At 42.1% G+C, this 17,360-nt stretch overlaps 1 protein-coding gene across 1 annotated transcript in view; it reads right to left on the bottom strand.

The window, feature by feature from the left end:
* Positions 1-13,569, bottom strand: part of LOC144893316 (B-cell receptor CD22-like) — a 49,578-nt gene extending 36,009 nt beyond the window's left edge. Inside the window, exons 1-2 of the mRNA XM_078783658.1 lie at positions 13,415-13,569; positions 12,031-12,173 (exon numbers count right to left, since the gene is read on the bottom strand). Coding sequence (XP_078639784.1) covers positions 12,031-12,115 — 85 coding nt within the window. The 5' untranslated portion in view covers positions 12,116-12,173; positions 13,415-13,569. The remainder of the gene's footprint in view (positions 1-12,030; positions 12,174-13,414) is intronic.
* Between the last annotated feature and the right edge of the window lie 3,791 nt (positions 13,570-17,360).

Below are 17,360 nucleotides of genomic sequence, written 5' to 3'. Positions count from 1 at the left end.
TCAAACACACAACCATGCAATCTCCATAGACAAACATTGGCAGTAGAATGGGCCGTACTGAAGGGCTCAATGACTTTCAACGGGGCACCTTCATAGGATGCCACCTTTCCCACAAGTCAGTTCATCAAATTTCTGCCCTGCTGGAGCTGTCCTGGTAAACTGTAAGTGCTGTTATTGTGAAGTGGAAACATCCAGGAGCAACAACAGCTCAGCTGCGAAGTGGTAGGCCACACAAGCTCACAGAACGGGACCGCCGAGTGCTGAAGCACGTACCGCGTAAAAGTCATCTGTCCTCGGTTGCAACACTCACTACCGAGTTCCAAACTGCCTCTGGAAGCAACGTCAGCACAACAACTGTTCATCGGGAGCTTCATGAAATGGGTTTCCATGGTTGAGCAGCCGCACACAAGCCTAAGATCACCATGTGCAATGGCAAGCATCGGCTGGAGTTGTGTAAGGCTCACCGCCATTGGACTCTGGAGCATTGCAAATGCGTTCTTTGGAGTTATGAATCATGCTTCACCATCTGGCAGTCCGACGGACGAATCTGGGTTTGGTGTATGCCAGGAGAACGCTACCTGCCCGAATGCATAGTGCCAACTGTAAAGTTTGGTGGAGGAGGAATAATGGTCTGGGGCTGTTTTTCATGGTCCCAGTTAGGCCCCTTAGTTCCAGTGAAGGGAAATCTTAACGATGCAGCATACAATGACATTCCAGACGACTGTGTGCTTCCACCTTTGTGGCAACAGTTTGGGGAAGGCCCTTTCCTGTTTCAGTATGACAATGCCAGTGTACAAAGTGAAGTCCATACCGAAATGGTTTGTCGAGATCGGCGTGGAATAACTTTACTGGCTTGCACAGAGCCCTGACCTCAACCCAATCAAACACCTTTGGTATGAATTGTAATGCCGACTACGAGCCAGGCCTAAGCGCTCAACATCGGTGCCCGACCTCACTAATGCCCTTGTGGCTGAATGGAAACAAATCCCTGCAGCAATGTTCCAACATCTAGTGGAAAGCCATCCCAGAAGAGTGGAGGCTGTTATAGCAGCAAAGGGTGGGACCAACTCCATATTAATGCCCATGATTTTGGAATGAGATGTTCGACGAGCGCATGCGGGTGTGATGTTCGGGTGTCCACGTACTTTTGGCCATGTAGTGTATGTCCATCGCAGAGTTTTTTTTTTGTTTTGTTTGTTTACAAGATCGAGGCTCGTGAAAGAGCGAACATTTATCACACAGAAAGACAAACCGACACATAACCGACAAACCGACACATAAAACAAATAACATCGGGAGCGGTAGACAAGATGGGGAGAGAAGGGGAAGGACACAAACACAACATTTGAGAGCAGGAACCGAGAGACATGGAGACATCGAGAGATCTGTGGGAGGGAGAGGGCTTTGGGGGGGAGGCATGGGAAAGGGGGTGGGAGAGGCATAAAACATATGGACACTGCCAGGACTACCAGGAAAGAAGTTGGAATTACAAACAAGGTGGATCTGGGGTGAATTAGTGGGGGTAGAAAAGATCAAGGTTTTGGATGGGGGAAGATAAGAGATGGTGGTGAACAGCTGTTTTAAAGACCTGGAGGGAGGAGTGGGATTGAAGGGAGTGTGGGAGTTTGTTCCAGAGGCGGGAGAAAAGAGGAATGAAGGAGTGAAGGTGAGCAGAGAGCCGAGATTTCGGCAGTTTAACCATCAGAGGCTTGCTGGCAGATCTTGTGCGACCTGTAGGAATATTTGGGGGACAGAGCACAGAGAGAGCTGGGGGATCAAGGCCGGAGAGGAGTCGGTAGAAGACAGTTCGAGTTCAAGTCAGATGTCCAACATATTGGAGGCCATGAAAATGTGGTGGCAGATGCTCTGTTATGTTGTCGCGTCAATGCAGTTGTGGATACCATTGACATGTGGCAGATGGCATTGGCACAACCAAACAACGACACAGTCCAGGCATCGCAGACAGCAAACAACACCATGAAACTAGCAGATGTTCCTTTCTCAAGTATTAAACTCGCCCTCCTTGGTGATGTTTCCAGAGGGGCCATCGTGCCGATCGTGCCCATAGCTTTCCCACCCAGCTATTTTCGACATCCTCCAGAAACTGTCAAACCCATGGATGCGTGCAACACAATGCCTCCTCTCGGCACATTTTGAATGGAGCCACAGGTACAAAGATATGCAGACGTGGACACATTCATGTCTTGCTTGTGAAACCTCCAAAATACACCACCATGTGGCAGCTCCTTTCCAACCCTTTGATGAGCCACCAGCTCATTTTTATCATGTCCACATCGACGTTGTAGACCCCCAGCCACCTTCACGAGGATTTTGATGCCTCTTCACATGCGTGGATTCGTTTATGGGTTATGCAATGGCCCAAGGCAATACCCATGGTTACCACGATGACAGAAGACTGTGCCCATGCATTCCTCACTGGCTCGGTGTCCCGCTTTGGTGTTCCTTCTATCACCATCTCGGATCAGAGATGTCAATTTTAGTCCAGCTCTGGAGTTCCTTTTATCATCTTCTTGGCACAGATCGACACAGGACCACAGCTTATCACCCACAGGCAAACAGCATGGTCGAATATTTTCACCGCCTGTTTAAGGATGCACTCAGGGAACATCTGGATGGTCCCAATTGGGCAGATGACTTGGACTTCGTTCCATGCTCAAGGAAGATCTCAACTGCACAGCGACAGAATTGTTCTATGGCCGGCTGCTATGACTGACTTTGGAGTTTGTTTCCTTCAAGTACACCATTATCAGTGACAGGTGACATTGTACACCGCCTCTGCAGCCATTTGCTGCAGTTACGACCGGTGTCTCCTGCCTGGTACGATCAACAAACTTGAACCAAATGCATTTACATGATGACATTGACCATATGATCTACTTCCCAGCTGATGCTGGGCCTGGAAGAAATCTCTTCTTCACGGTCAGGTCAGGCCTGGACGGTCAGGTTACTCTCGACACCCCCGAGTCTGGACTTCAACCCTTCTCTAAGCTTGCACTCATTTCGTTCTGTAATGATCATGTCTCTGGCAACCTGCACGGAGAATCCAGCTTGCTTCACTGGTACGTCACATACTCTGTTCAGCAGCTCATCTCTTGTTTTACATTTCTGGGAATGGACTTGATCAAATCGTTGTGATGCTACATTGTTTTTGTCAATGCACAAGTTTAAAGTCTGAAAAGATTCTGCTGCTGAACCACAAAAACTGCGACGACTTCCACTCTCATTGAAACGATTTCTGGACATGGGCATAATTGAGAAAGTTCATGAATCTCCCTGGGTTTCTTCAGTTGTTATCATTGAGAAGAACCAAGGGGGAATTCGGATGTGAATCGATCCACAGGTGCACAACAAAGCAATAATCGGGGTTTGTCACTCATTGTCTTACATGGGGGAACTTATTGCAAAGCTGAGAGCATTACAGTCTTTTCAACAACTGACCTTGCTGGTGCTTTCCATCAGGTAACCCTGCACGATGACACCCGGGGTTTGACAGACTTTATTACACAAAAACCAACTTTTCTGCAGCTACAGAATTCCATGCACCTTTGCATCAACCCCTGCTGTATTTCAAAAGCTAATGCCGACAATCCTTCAGGGATTACTAGGTGTATAAAACTACCTGGACGACATTATTTTATGGCGGTTTCAAAGTGGATCATGAAAGAAACATCGGTGAGGTCATGCACCGCTTGCATCTCGAGGCTGGACTAAAACAAAACACTCAAAAGTGTTCATTCAATCAAACCATCCTGCGTTGCCATTTCAACAGACAGTCTTCTTGCTGACCCTGACCACATCACAGCTGTTAGTTGCAGTTATGGTTTTAGAGGGAGCAAAGTTCGACTCTTCTTCCTTGAGGTTGGACAGGTATTGATTTCTGACTCTCCTGAGAGTGGACGCACACTTGTTTTGGACTTTTTTGAATGTACTGAGGTTGCCTTAGGATGGATTGGCCTTCCAGTAAGAGAAAGCAAGTTGTTCAGAGCAACTGCCTCACCACAGGCTTTAGTGTACCATGGGCAGGAAGAAGCGTAGGATAATTAGGCGAAGGATAATTGAAGATGATATGGGATGAATCTATGTGAGAGAGAGAGAGAGAGAGAGAGAGAGAGAGAGAGAGAGAGAGAGAGAGAGAGAGAGAGAGAGAGAGAGAGAGAGATATATATATATATATATATATATAGAGAGAGATATAGATATAGATATAGATATAGATATATAGATATAGAGATATAGAGATAGAGATAGAGATAGAGATAGAGATAGAGATAGAGATAGAGATATAGATATAGATAGAGATAGAGATAGAGATAGAGATAGAGATAGAGATAGAGATATAGATAGAGATAGAGATAGAGATATGGATAGAGATAAAGATAGAGATAGAGATAGAGATAGAGATAGAGATAGATATATAGATAGATATATAGATAGATAGATATATAGATAGATAGATATATAGATATATAGATATATAGATAGATAGATATATAGATAGATAGATATATAGATAGATAGATATATAGATATATAGATAGATAGATAGATAGATAGATAGATATATAGATAGATAGATATATAGATAGATAGATAGATAGATAGATATATAGATAGATAGATATATAGATAGATAGATATATAGATAGATATATAGATAGATAGATATATAGATAGATAGATATATAGATAGATAGATATATAGATAGATAGATATATAGATATATAGATAGATAGATATATAGATAGATAGATATATAGATATATAGATAGATAGATATATAGATAGATAGATATATAGATAGATAGATAGATATATAGATAGATATATAGATAGATATATAGATAGATATATATAAAGAGAGATAGATATGGATGGTGGGTGGCAGCGCTCTGAGAACCTATTTTAAATAAGGTGTAATTTTCACTACAAATGAATAATAAACTACACACTTGGCATTTAATATGGAATATTTTTTTTTCTTGACTTGGGTTTACTTTCTGAACTCAGTATATCAATCTGGTGAGTTTCTTTTACCTTTCGGTGATGTCTTTGTTGAAAGAACCATGTCACTGATTGTCTTTCGCAGCAAGAAGTCAATAACAGGATTATATCACAGGTGGCGTGACAAAATGGAAGGACAGGTACATTTGACAATTGGCTTCACAATCGGGTATATAAGGGTTGTTGCGTTCTGTATTAGTGGAAAACAACTGCTGCACGTCTACAAAGGTTATTGCGGCTTCCTCTGGAGATGGTCCGTCAACTTAATAATGCTGTTTGTCATGGAGTGGTGGCTTTATGAAATTCTGGCATGAAACAGCGTGCTATTGCTCGGCAGTATGGCATCACTCAAGGTCAGGTGTCAAAGATCCTGAAACGAAAGGCTCAGAGGGGTGTCCCTACTCCAATACCGAGGCCAGGATGTCCACGCAGAACCACAAGGAGAGATGATCGCCAGCTGCACCGGTTAGTCTGCAATGGCCGTACCAAGTCAGCTAATCGGCTTAGGGCTGTGTGGCAGCAACTGACAAATGTGCCTGTATCCAGAAGGCTAGTCAACCAACGACTGGTTCAAGCAGGCTATTGTGCCAGGCGTCCCCTGAGAAAGCCACGCCTGACCAGACAACACAGCCAGCGCCGATTGCAGTGGGCCAGAGAGCACCGACAATGGCAGCCAGGACACTGGAATCACGTGACCTTCAGTGACGAGTCTATATTTCTGGTCTATCGTCAAGATGGCCGCATTCGAGTGCGCAAACAAGTGCATGAAGCCCACAACGAAGATTGTATAGTGCCAAGTGTCCAACCTGGAGGTGGGTGGGGTGACCGTTTGGGCTGCTTTTCATGCAGGGGGCAAAACTGACCTGGTTGTTCTGAATGGAAACCTAAACCAGTTCAAGTACAGGGTCATTCTGGAAGAAACATTGCTTCCATTTGCTCGTGCAGCCTTTCGAGGAAACTTTGTCTTCCAAGATGACAATGCACGGCCTCTTCATGCTCGCATGATCCAACACTTTCTTGCTGACCGTGGTGTAGAGCATATGGAGTGGCCTGCCATGTCCCCGGATATGAATCCGATAGAGAACTTGTGGGCAGAATTAACGCGTCAAATCGACCACTTGGACCAGCAGCCGACCTCTGTGCGTGAATTGCAGCAGGCTATTGTCACTGCATGGCAAGCGATTCCTGTCCAAACCTTGGCAAATCTCGAGAACAGCATGCCTCGACGTGTACGTGCTCTCGTGAATGCTCGTGGGGGTTACACGAAGTACTGAACTGTAATTTTACTGTCCGTAATCTCAGTCGTAATTTAGCTTTTGTTTTTGTTGAAATATTTTTTGGCTAATGTGAAAAATAAAGAGATACTTCTGGAAAACGTACAGAAGTTTAACACAGTACTGTCCGTGAATTGAGTTCGATATCAGTTTACATCACTTTCAAGGATCAATTTATTTGCTTCGAAATGTCAAATGTGGTTTTTGTTTCTTTTAAAGGTCACATTAACAAAATCTAGAATAATTTCAACATAATTCCAATGAACTTTTGGTTCTAAGTCATCTTGAAAAGTAAGTTCACCCCCACAAAAAAAATATTCCATATTAAATGCCAAGTCTGTAGATTAAACCTGAACCAAAATCGAATCGGCTTGTTCTTCTTACCTAACCAACTCATCCACCAAGTTTAGTCATAACTCGTCGCCAACTTTTTTTAAATATCATGTTATTTATTGCTTTTTACCCAATCACTCAATCGTAAAGAATCACAAAATAATTAAATTATTATCGTATCGAAATACATATTCAGATCTTCACCAAAATCGAATCGAATCGTCCTTGTCAGACTCCCAACCTTTCCACCAAGTTTTGTCCAAATCCGTCAACAACTCTTTGAGATATCCTGCCATGTATCGTTTTTGGCCCAATCTACCAATGGTGAAGAATGACTTCAAAAATTCTACGAGCTGGATCCGGATCCGGATCTTCACCAACATCTAATCATTTTGTCCGTGTCACATACATTACCTCTCTGCAAAATTTCGTTTGAATCCGTCCACAACTTTTTGACATATTTTGTTCACAGACAGACAAACAAATGAAACATCGGTCAGAGACCGAGGACATGCCGGAATGTACTTTTTTATCGGCCATTTTGGACAAATATGGCGGCCGAACCATGTGACCGATGACATCATTATTTGTTTTCTAAACTAATTTATTCCTCGATTATGCTCAAGAAATTTAATCTTCATCGGATGAAGTTTTGTACTTGTCGAATTATGACATCATAATGGAGGGCACCTATGACATCATCATTAACATATTTTATTCCCCTATGGAGAGTTCTTTTCTTTACAATGAGCCATGTCTCAATTTTTTCTATTCAGCACTTTCGGAGATATAGAGGTGCAAATCTTTTTGGTTTTCCAAGATGGCGGCCGAATCACGTGACGGATGACGTCATCATTATATTTTTTTCTTCACCAGTTTATGCCGACATGGCACTCAAGAAATTGCATCTTGATTGGATGAAGTTTTGTACTTATCAAATTATCAAATTATGACGTCATAATGGAGGCCTTGGGCCCAGAGAGTTAAAAATTGGGCACAGTCTATTCCAGGGCAAGATAAATATGTGTGTAAAGTATGGCGATTCTATGTGCAACGGTGTGGACGTAGTGCTGCGCACAAACAGTCAGACAGACAGACAAACAGACAGACAAATCAACCAACCAACATACTTGCAGGAATCTTTTCCGGCAAGTAACAGACAGAAAAACAGACAGACAAACCAACCAACCAACATCCTTGCCGGAATTTTTTCCGGCAAGTAACAAACAAAGAGACAGGGGTGAAAACATAACCTCCATCCATCTTTGGTGGCAAAGGTAATTAATGAAAAAAGTAGAGCTACATTCAAAGGACACTGCCCCATGCCAAACAAATAAATAACATATCCTCCAGCACGGAACATCACCAGAGAGCCTTTTGTGCCTGGCGATGCCGCCATGCAGCACATGGAGACGGAATTGGGAGGGAGTGGTGTACAATAATTGATTGATTAGTTGTGTAATTAAAATAAATAAATAAAAATCCGTAAAATTATTTTGTTAATCAATTGGCTAATAACGTACCGAAACCAACACCGTTTCATCCGAATCTGTCATTTCTTGAAAATTAATTAATTGATTAAACAATCGAAAAATGAAAAAGAAATCGATTAATTGATTTTCAAAAAACGATAATTAAAACGACATTTATAACCAAATCGCTTGGTCAGTGTCGTGTCCAAATATCAGCTTCCTCGCTCAAAACATGCCTGAAACATGCCTATCCTCCATAGACTGTGGGGCAAGCCCATTTAAGATGTTGTTTCGTAGTCCCCTCATTGGCAGAGGCAAAAAACCTCTGTCAAATGTATGAAAAAATATAATAATCGCAAAATCGTTTTGTTCTCTCAATAAACATCCCATCTCTTCTTGAAAATCAATAAAATAAAAGCTTTATTTGGTCTCGGAATATCTGTTAAAATCGGCGATAAATAACCCTGCATCGACGAAATGAACCAATCACAAAGCAGTTATAGCATCCTCGTTCGCGACTGAAGAATACTTGACAACAACATGGCGGACGACGCCACTTCCGCGAAAGCCGTGGTGGCTGATAAAAAGAGATGTTTCATTCACTTTTCTTCAGTAAATGAAGCCGTTCTGAAACCATTTACCAATACAACTTGGTCCAGAGCATTGGAATGTGCTCAGGTTTGGAAGAGTTCTGACGGAGAAAAGGCCAAAATCGCCACCGATTTCATAAGTTCCATCGGCGGTAGCTCGGACTGTGTGCAATTAGATCTACGCAGTACCAGTACGACAGCTACGAGTACGAGTGATCCGAAGCCTCATAATGCTCGATTCCATCGGCGATGCTATCAGAAATTCACCGATACATCTAAGATAGAACAAGCCCAAAGAAAGAGTAGAAAGCCTACAAATGACTGTCCTACAGAACTAATCAAAGGTGAGCTTCGTGGGTATTATATTTACTAATTTAGATGTGATCTCGTGATGATGAAAGCCTAGATAATTTGGCTTAGAAAGGCGACATTGACAACTTCGATCACAGATTTTGAAGTGAAAAAGTGACATTTTACATTTTCCATTTATTTGCCATGGGTGCGGTCAGTTCTGTTTACCAATGTAAATTATGTTTCCCGAACAAAGAGTGATGATCTAACATTTCGTAACGAGCATGACGGAGGCAGTCGCTGCAGTAGACCACTCCACCACCATTTGTCATATTAAAGCTAACCATGTTTTTATGAAATATAATCGATATTCATAGAAACGTATTTAAAAGGATATCAAAAGATTCAAAATCCACCGTGTGGCATAAATTACCATCATATTGATATGGATCCAGCTTCGTCTCTGTGCGAGCGCACGAGGACGACTTTGTGTTTATAGAAGTAAGCTAAGCGTTCAATTGTGCATGTTCTGTCCGAGAATGAATTATAACAACAATACTTTTTTTAATACTTACTCGGTAGGCTTAGTCGGTATGCATTTTCATGGCAGCATCCTTGCAACAACACACCTTGCAACATCCTTGTATGCAACAAGCACCAGCTGGTGAAATTCCTTGTGGCAGAATGGAAGAGATGCAAGGCAGACCAGCTCAAAGGAATTCACTTGGTTGTAGCCCATGAAGACAAATCTCATTCAATTTGTACAGACACAGACGGAACTGTCAAGTTTGAAGCAATAGAAGAATTATCCTGTAATCACGAGGAAGCAGATACTCGCATGCTATTACACGCCAAGTCCATAGCTGCTACAAGTAACAGCCCACCAGTTATCATCAGGAGCCCAGATACAGATGTATTTGTGATCACCTTGGGACTTACTAATCAAATCAGTTCACCGCTGTACTTTTATACTGGTAGAGAGGACAAAGTGCGCACAATTGATGTCGGTGCTGTTCAGCAGGAGTTGGGAGATGAACTGACGGAAGCTCTCATAGGATTCCACTGTTTCACCGGTTGTGATTCGGTCAGTTCCTTTTATGGAAAGGGGAAACAAAGAGCCTTTAAACTACTGCAGAAGAATCCCACCCTTATAGAGTCATTCAAGGAACTTGGTACATCTTATGACATATCTGAAGAGATGGTCAGTCGTCTGGAAGAGTTTGTATGCCTACTGTATGGACAGAAGGAAATTACTTCAGTAAATGAAGTGAGATATCTCATGTTGAAGACAGCAACCAGACCTGAAAGTGTCATGCCCCCAAACCAGGACTCCCTCAAAAAGCACATCCAGAGAGCTAACTATCAAGCCAGCATCTACAAGAAAAGCCTGGTGCAACACCAGGATCTGCCATCTCCTGCAGGCAATGGTTGGAAGATGGATGGCACTGAGCTCACAATTGACTGGATGCACCTAGCTCCAGCTCCTGAAAGTGTTCGAGAACTTGCATTCTGCAGATGTAGGGGATCAAAGTGTAAACCTCCAAATGCTGATGAGTCATGCTGTATCTCTCTTGGACTGAGATGTACAGATCTGTGCCAGTGCAAGAAATGTGAGAACATTCAGCTCCCAACAGACATTGAAGAGACAGAAGACCCCGACAATGGTGAAGGTGATGATGAGGAATATGGATAGGACCTGGAAGTTCGCAAGTAAGGTGCTCAAGTATAAAAGAATATAATACAAACATAAAGTGTATGCTACTCTATATATGACAAGGCAATTTCACCTAGTATATTTTACTAAATAAATTGGTAACTAGAACGGGCACTCGGTAGAGCGCATACCTTCGCCGCAGCTACTGTTCTGTACTTGGCATGGGAGTGTAGGGAACAGAACAGTGAACAGTTTGGTGCTGATTTCATGCAAATCGGATAAGAATTGACCGAGTTATGACAAAAAACGCACATTTTGCAAGGTCGTGACCCCCCTGACCTTTGACCCCCAACCGCTAACAAGGGTAATGTCTTCACTGGGTCATGTCGTATATCACAAGATCGGGCATTGAATTCTGAACATTTTGGCATTAGTTGCATGCCAATTGGATAAAAATTGACCGCGCTATGGTAAAAATACGATTTTGACCTTTTCGTGACCTTGACCTTGACCTTTGACCCGATTGCTCCCAAAATCTAATCAAATGTGTCCCGTATAATAACCAATCATCCCACCAAATTTCATGCAATTCGGTTGAATACTTTTTGAGTTATGCGAATAACATACACACACACACACACACACACAGACATACAAATAAATACACAGCGATCAAAACATAACCTTCCGCTTTTGCGAAGGTAATAACATGATCAGACAAGTTATGTCGCTTTTTTGTGCAGTTTTTTGATTGGGTTTAATGATCTGAATGCGTTTTCATGAACTGTCCATTACAAAATTATAATAATCTTTGGTTAGGTTAACCCATCTAGGACGAACCCCACGTATTAGTGGTTTGGTGAAATAACTGTTACAGTCATAAACATCATACATACATTAGCAGAAAGAGCAAAAAAAAAATACAAACTTTGAGCCCATTTTTGTCACAGTGCGAGATATAGTTCATTCACAGCTATATTTCTTAATGTGAATAGCACTAAATCATCAAATTGGCAACAATGGAACATTCAAAATCACTATTTTTCCATTCAAATTGGCAATTTTATGCTTTGTAATTAAATTTATGTTTATATTTTCATTTCTAATAAACTACATCCCTTTGTAAATACTTTAATAAAAAAATTGCCAATTTGACTAATTAATAGATTATATAATTAATGTGCACTAAAAAATAGGGAACAATGCATTTTCTTTCTTGGTAACTATTGACAATTCAGTTTATAAAGTTTATTTCCAATGCCAATGAGGAGACTACGAAAATATTTATCCAAGACATTAATAAGCCATCGCCCCACTGTCGCCCAGAGAATATTGTGATTTGTCGTTTTGGGATGATGAGTTACACCGATCTGGAATAAACAAGTTTAATCACCTGCATGTACAAGTGTGGAAAGGCAGAAAACCGTCATGAAGACCCGGTGAGATCTATCCAGGTTCACGTTCGCAGCCACAGACATTCTTCCCACCCCTGAATCCACTTCAGTCCTTCAGAAGGTCTTCAAAACGAACAATAACCTTCACGAACAGACAGGAGGGTACACAAAGCTAACATCGTACCTCAAAAAAGGTGATCACTGTACCTTGTGCAGGTAAGCGAGTAATAATTTTATATGATGTGAAATTAAGATAAACGTACAATCACAAGTTTGAAATCAATGGTCACTTGTTATTCGTCCCCTACCGGTGTACACCGTAGGGGAATATAGGTTTGCACGCCGTCCGTCAGTCCGTCGGTCCGTCACGCAAAGAACAGTTTTCCGAACTTTATTTCTAAACTCTTAATGCTAATGATTTCAAACTTGGCACATGGGTTCCTCATGATAAGTTACAGATCGAGGTCGAACTTCACGACGTTTCGATCATTTTTGACAAAGTTATGGCACTTTGAACTTTGGTAATTCTGATAATTCTTATGATCCTTAACTCAGTGCCATTTTAAGTTTTAATTTCCTTTAAAAACCAATTTCTCTGCAATAATAGGGCCGATTCAGATAAAATTTTCACCATATGATGGACTCGGTCTGTAGAATACTTTAATGGTAATTACGACGTCACACGTCACGTGGTTCGGCCGCCATATTGTTTTTCGTGAAAACACGAAAACCCCTTTTTCTCTGCAACGGCTGAACAGATCGAGACCAAACTTTGCAGGCATAATCGCATACCCATGACGAACAAAGAAGTCAGCGAGCATGACGTCATGCGTCACATGGTTTCAGAGTTATGACGTTTGTAAGCATGAACCTTTAAAACCGAGCTCCTCCCTCATTTTTGATCCAATCGAGGGGAAACTTCACAGATCTGTTCAGCACTAAAATGTCCTTTTGGAATTTGCGATAGGACACGTGGTTTGGCAGATATCGTTAATTAAACGAAAATATTTTAAAAATTGATATCTCTTGAATCGCTAGTACCTCAGACCGTGAGTTGGTAATAATTTATATAATTCACACATTGCAATATGTGCAGGCTGCTCCACGGAGCGACCTTGCGGGCTTATCAATGAGGCGAGGCATGACACAAATGTGTCTCAGCATACCTCAGATCAAGTTTGAAAACCAGCATCAACCGTGCATAAATTTGCATATTCGATCATTTTTGACAAAGTTATGGCACTTTGAACTTTGGTAGGGGACATGTATTGCAGCGCAATACTCAGAATGCTTGTTATATTTAATTCATAATAGATTGTATTTTCCCCACAAATAATTTCATAACAATTTGTTTATATTCTGATTGCAGATCCAAAGTCTCACCGGAGGTAGTCGCAGATCGATGGGGTCTCCTTGTGTCCGGGCGACCTTGGTGGACCCTTCACGGTGTGTTGTCCCGGCGACCTTGGTGGACCCTTCCCGGTGTGTTGTCCGGGCGACCTTGGTGGACCCTTCACGGTGTGTTCTGTTTTTGGGGTGAGAAAGATTTGTTAAAACCAGAATTTGGGGAGTGTTTGTGGTTCGAGGTGAGGGAAGTATGGCGGATTTATTTCCACTCGGTTTTCTGACACATCATGTTACTCTTTTCCTTCCTCTATTTGAAGTTGAGAAAAGTTGTTCAGGGAAACGTTAAAGTTAATGATAGAAATTCGAGTTACCTTCGAGGGATCTTCAACACACGAGGAGACCATTGGATCCATCAAAGCCTGCGCTATTATTACCAACCTATGGTTCTTTGTCGGTGCCGGCTAGCCTTTGTAAATTCTGATCATCAAGCAAGTAAGCAGCACACTCGGCCGGGGTTCAAACCTCCGACCCCCAGACTCAGAGCAAACACTCCAACCATTCCACCACCGAGACTGGTCACGTGACGATGGGTTTTCAAACCAAAAACGATTTTACAGTTTTCGTGCTTTAGATAAGGAGGGGAATCAAAGATCACGTCTCATTTTGTACAAGTTTGAATCCATTCCTGCGAATTTGATCTCATCTTTGTAATTGCGAAAACTTGATGATGAACTTTTCACATTTTAAATCTCTGGTGTCTGCAGGTAACAAAATCATAACTATAATTCAGTTAAACATTATATCGTCGGTGTGATGACATTTGTTTAATAAACAATTAAACCTTGACAACAGTTTGAACAAATACAAAACTAAAATAATTTTGAACAAAAAGAAAAACTGGGCACTTCACAACTACTCTTTCTTCTTTCTCCTCTTCTCCTTCTTCTTCTTCCTTTTCTTCTTCTTCCTCCTCTTCCTCTTCTTCCTCTTCTTCTTCTTCTTCTTCGTCTCTTACTCTTACTCACACTGACACTGATACGCAGTTTAGGGGAAGTTGTTTCTCTTTTTATGTTTTAAAGTCACAAGGATATTTCAAAAGCCTGAATTATGTACTCACACCTTCTCTTTACATGAGGGATAATTATTGGGTGTCACCTCTTTGTTGTTCCCTTCTTTGCATTTACCACAAGATGTTGGGATCTCGCAGGTTAAAATTCCAGATACCATGTTGGATTGTCCATTTATTTATTTTTATACGCAAAGTCGAGGCTCGTGGAAGAGCTCAAACTCGTACACTGAATGGATCAGGAGACAAGAGGACAAAGGGAACAGCAGAGAGGTGGTGGGGGGGAGGGGGGACACCCACGGCAGAAGTAGATGGGCAAACAATGGATGTGGGGAGAAATGGGGGGCAAGGGAGGATGGGTGGGGTGGACAAGATGGATACAGAAGGAAGGATAACATGTCCATTGTGCCTCATTAATATATCTCTTATTATAATGGAGCAAACATATATGTCTATGTATGTATGTATGTATGTATGTATGTATGTATTGTTACGTTTTTGGGGGTACGTAAGATAATACAGTAGGAAAGGTAGAATTGCAGATGAAATAGTATGGACTGTGTGACGTGTAGGGCATTTCCATGTAATAAGCTCATGAAATGTAGCTTAAGGTTGGGTTTAAATTTCATCATACGAGGGATGATGATGTGTTAATTAGTAGTAGGGTTTAAGGCTAATTACCCTGTTAGAGATACCCTCTGGGACCATCCCTAACATTTATGGCAGCTGCCGGCCAAGCCAAACGGCAGTCGGCCAAGCTAATCACGCTCCATGGACACAATAAAGTGAAGAGGCGGAGCTACCATAGTTCGGTGGGCGAGGGAAAAGGGCCGGCAGGCCATGCCTCCCGAATGACGTACACGGAGTATTGGCGGCAGCAAGGAGCTTCGCGATTGGTTCGAGGGGCGAGGAAGAAGGAGCACAATTTGGTCTTTGGCAAGCAAGGAGTTTGGCCATTTTCTGCGCTTTTGAAGAGAACGTTTTTTGATGGGATCGTGAAGGAGCTTTGACTGCTGGACTATTCGAGGAGCTGGAGGCCGTGCTGTCTTTCCCCAATACACCAGGAGAAAAGAAAGCGGGCCATCTACGTGCTCGCCACCAGCTCGATAGCCAGCGCTTTTGGGAAGCGGCATTCGATGTTACAGCCATTTTGCCGAGCTTCCCGCATGGGTGGCTATAAGCTTCGACAACTGCCGACCTCACCAACAGGATCCCTTATGGGCCAGCTAAGTGCTGGACAGTGAACTATTATTTTCTTACTTTTACCCATGTGTGTAGTTGTGTCGGTGTGAGAGGATTCTCGAAGTAGAATTTAGTTACCTCAGCTTTATTTTCTTATGTTCTCATTCTACGCTTTACTTGCTTGTAAATAATTATCGTTACATTTTCGTTGTCGTGTATCTGGTTGGGTTTCGGATTAAACCCATGTTTTTGTGTGGTCAAACGCTCCTCATCTCTTCCATCCTGTGCGTGCAACAACCATCATAATTGGGATGTCGCCTCGGGAGTTAAAGCTTGTTAGGCTCATCCATCCAATGCTGGTGTTAACTAGCTACGGGCACAACAGTATGTACAGTGTGTGTGTGTAATTGTGACCAAAACGTCTTCTTCTTCAAATATACACAAAGAATTAAGTTAAGCACCCCTACACAAAGAATTAAGTTAAGCACCCCCTAATCCTGTCCTGAACCTGAACCCCCTCGAGCACGTTTGGGACATGTTGGGACGACAAATTGCGAAGATGGTCCCTCCAATAGCCAATCTGGATGAATTGGAACGTGCATTACATCGGGAATGGAACAACCTGCCACAGCAACGCATACGACGGCTTACAGGGTCTATGAGACGTAGGGTTGAGTCAGTGATCCGATCACGTGGGTCCTACACACGTTATTGACGCAAAGATCGCTAGAGGTCTTCTCAGAACAATGACTGTACGTTAGAAAACATAAACGTCATCCACACTGTCCGTGATGGACCTATAGCTCCATACTTAAATTGAGGTGAAAATATGCCTAAAATTCCCAAAAAATTTCACCTTAAATTATTCAGAATAAAATATTGAAAACGGCATGATTGTTATGTTTTTATGTGACCATAATATCACTTCTCCAGAAAATATAGCAATATCATGGGTATATTACACTGTTTTGACGACAACAAACTTGTAATGTGCGAGGTTGTAAAAAAACGGTGGGGGGGTGCTTAACTTAATTCTTTGTGTATATATATAAAACCGAAAAAACAGTCCGTGAAGCTGTCTGTGAAGCGGTGAAACCGCGCAACTATATATCTATAAATTACTTAAGTTTGAATTTCATTTCCATCCTGTCTAATAATTATGTGACCAAAACGTCTTCTTCTTCTTCATATATATAAAACCGAAAAACACTGTCCGTGAAGCTGTCTGTGAAGCGGTGAGGCGGAGAAGCCGTGCAACTATATATCTATAAATTACTTAACGTTTGAATTTCATTTCCATCCTGTATAATAATTATGTATGTCTATTAATTATGTACTGTTGATGCTAGCATGCACCGCTGATGGGGGAAAGCTGCCGCCGTATATCATCTTCAAGAGGAAGACGCTACCAAAGGATAAATTTCCTCCGGGTGTAATCGTTCGTGCCCAGGCCAAGGGGTGGATGGACTGCGATAGAGAAGCTGATGGAAAACGTGAAAGATGAGGAAGTTGTTGTGGTGGGAGGAGACCTGAATGGACATGTGGGAAGGAGTATGGATGGTTTTGAGGGAGTTCATGGGGGTTACGGATATGGTGTGAGAAATGGAGAAGGTGAAAGGATTTTGGAGTTTGCTGATGGAGCTGATTTGTTGATTTGTAATACTCAGTTCCAGAAAGAGGATAATAAGCTTGTTACATACACGTCAGGTGGGTCGACGTCAACCGTTGACTACC

The sequence above is a fragment of the Myxine glutinosa genome, chromosome 8 (assembly GCF_964187855.1).
Source record: "Myxine glutinosa chromosome 8, kmMyxGlut1.1, whole genome shotgun sequence".
In the NCBI taxonomy this organism is placed as follows: domain Eukaryota; kingdom Metazoa; phylum Chordata; class Myxini; order Myxiniformes; family Myxinidae; genus Myxine; species Myxine glutinosa.
Note: the sequence above shows the minus strand (reverse complement) of the source record. Positions and strands in the feature narration are given on the sequence as shown.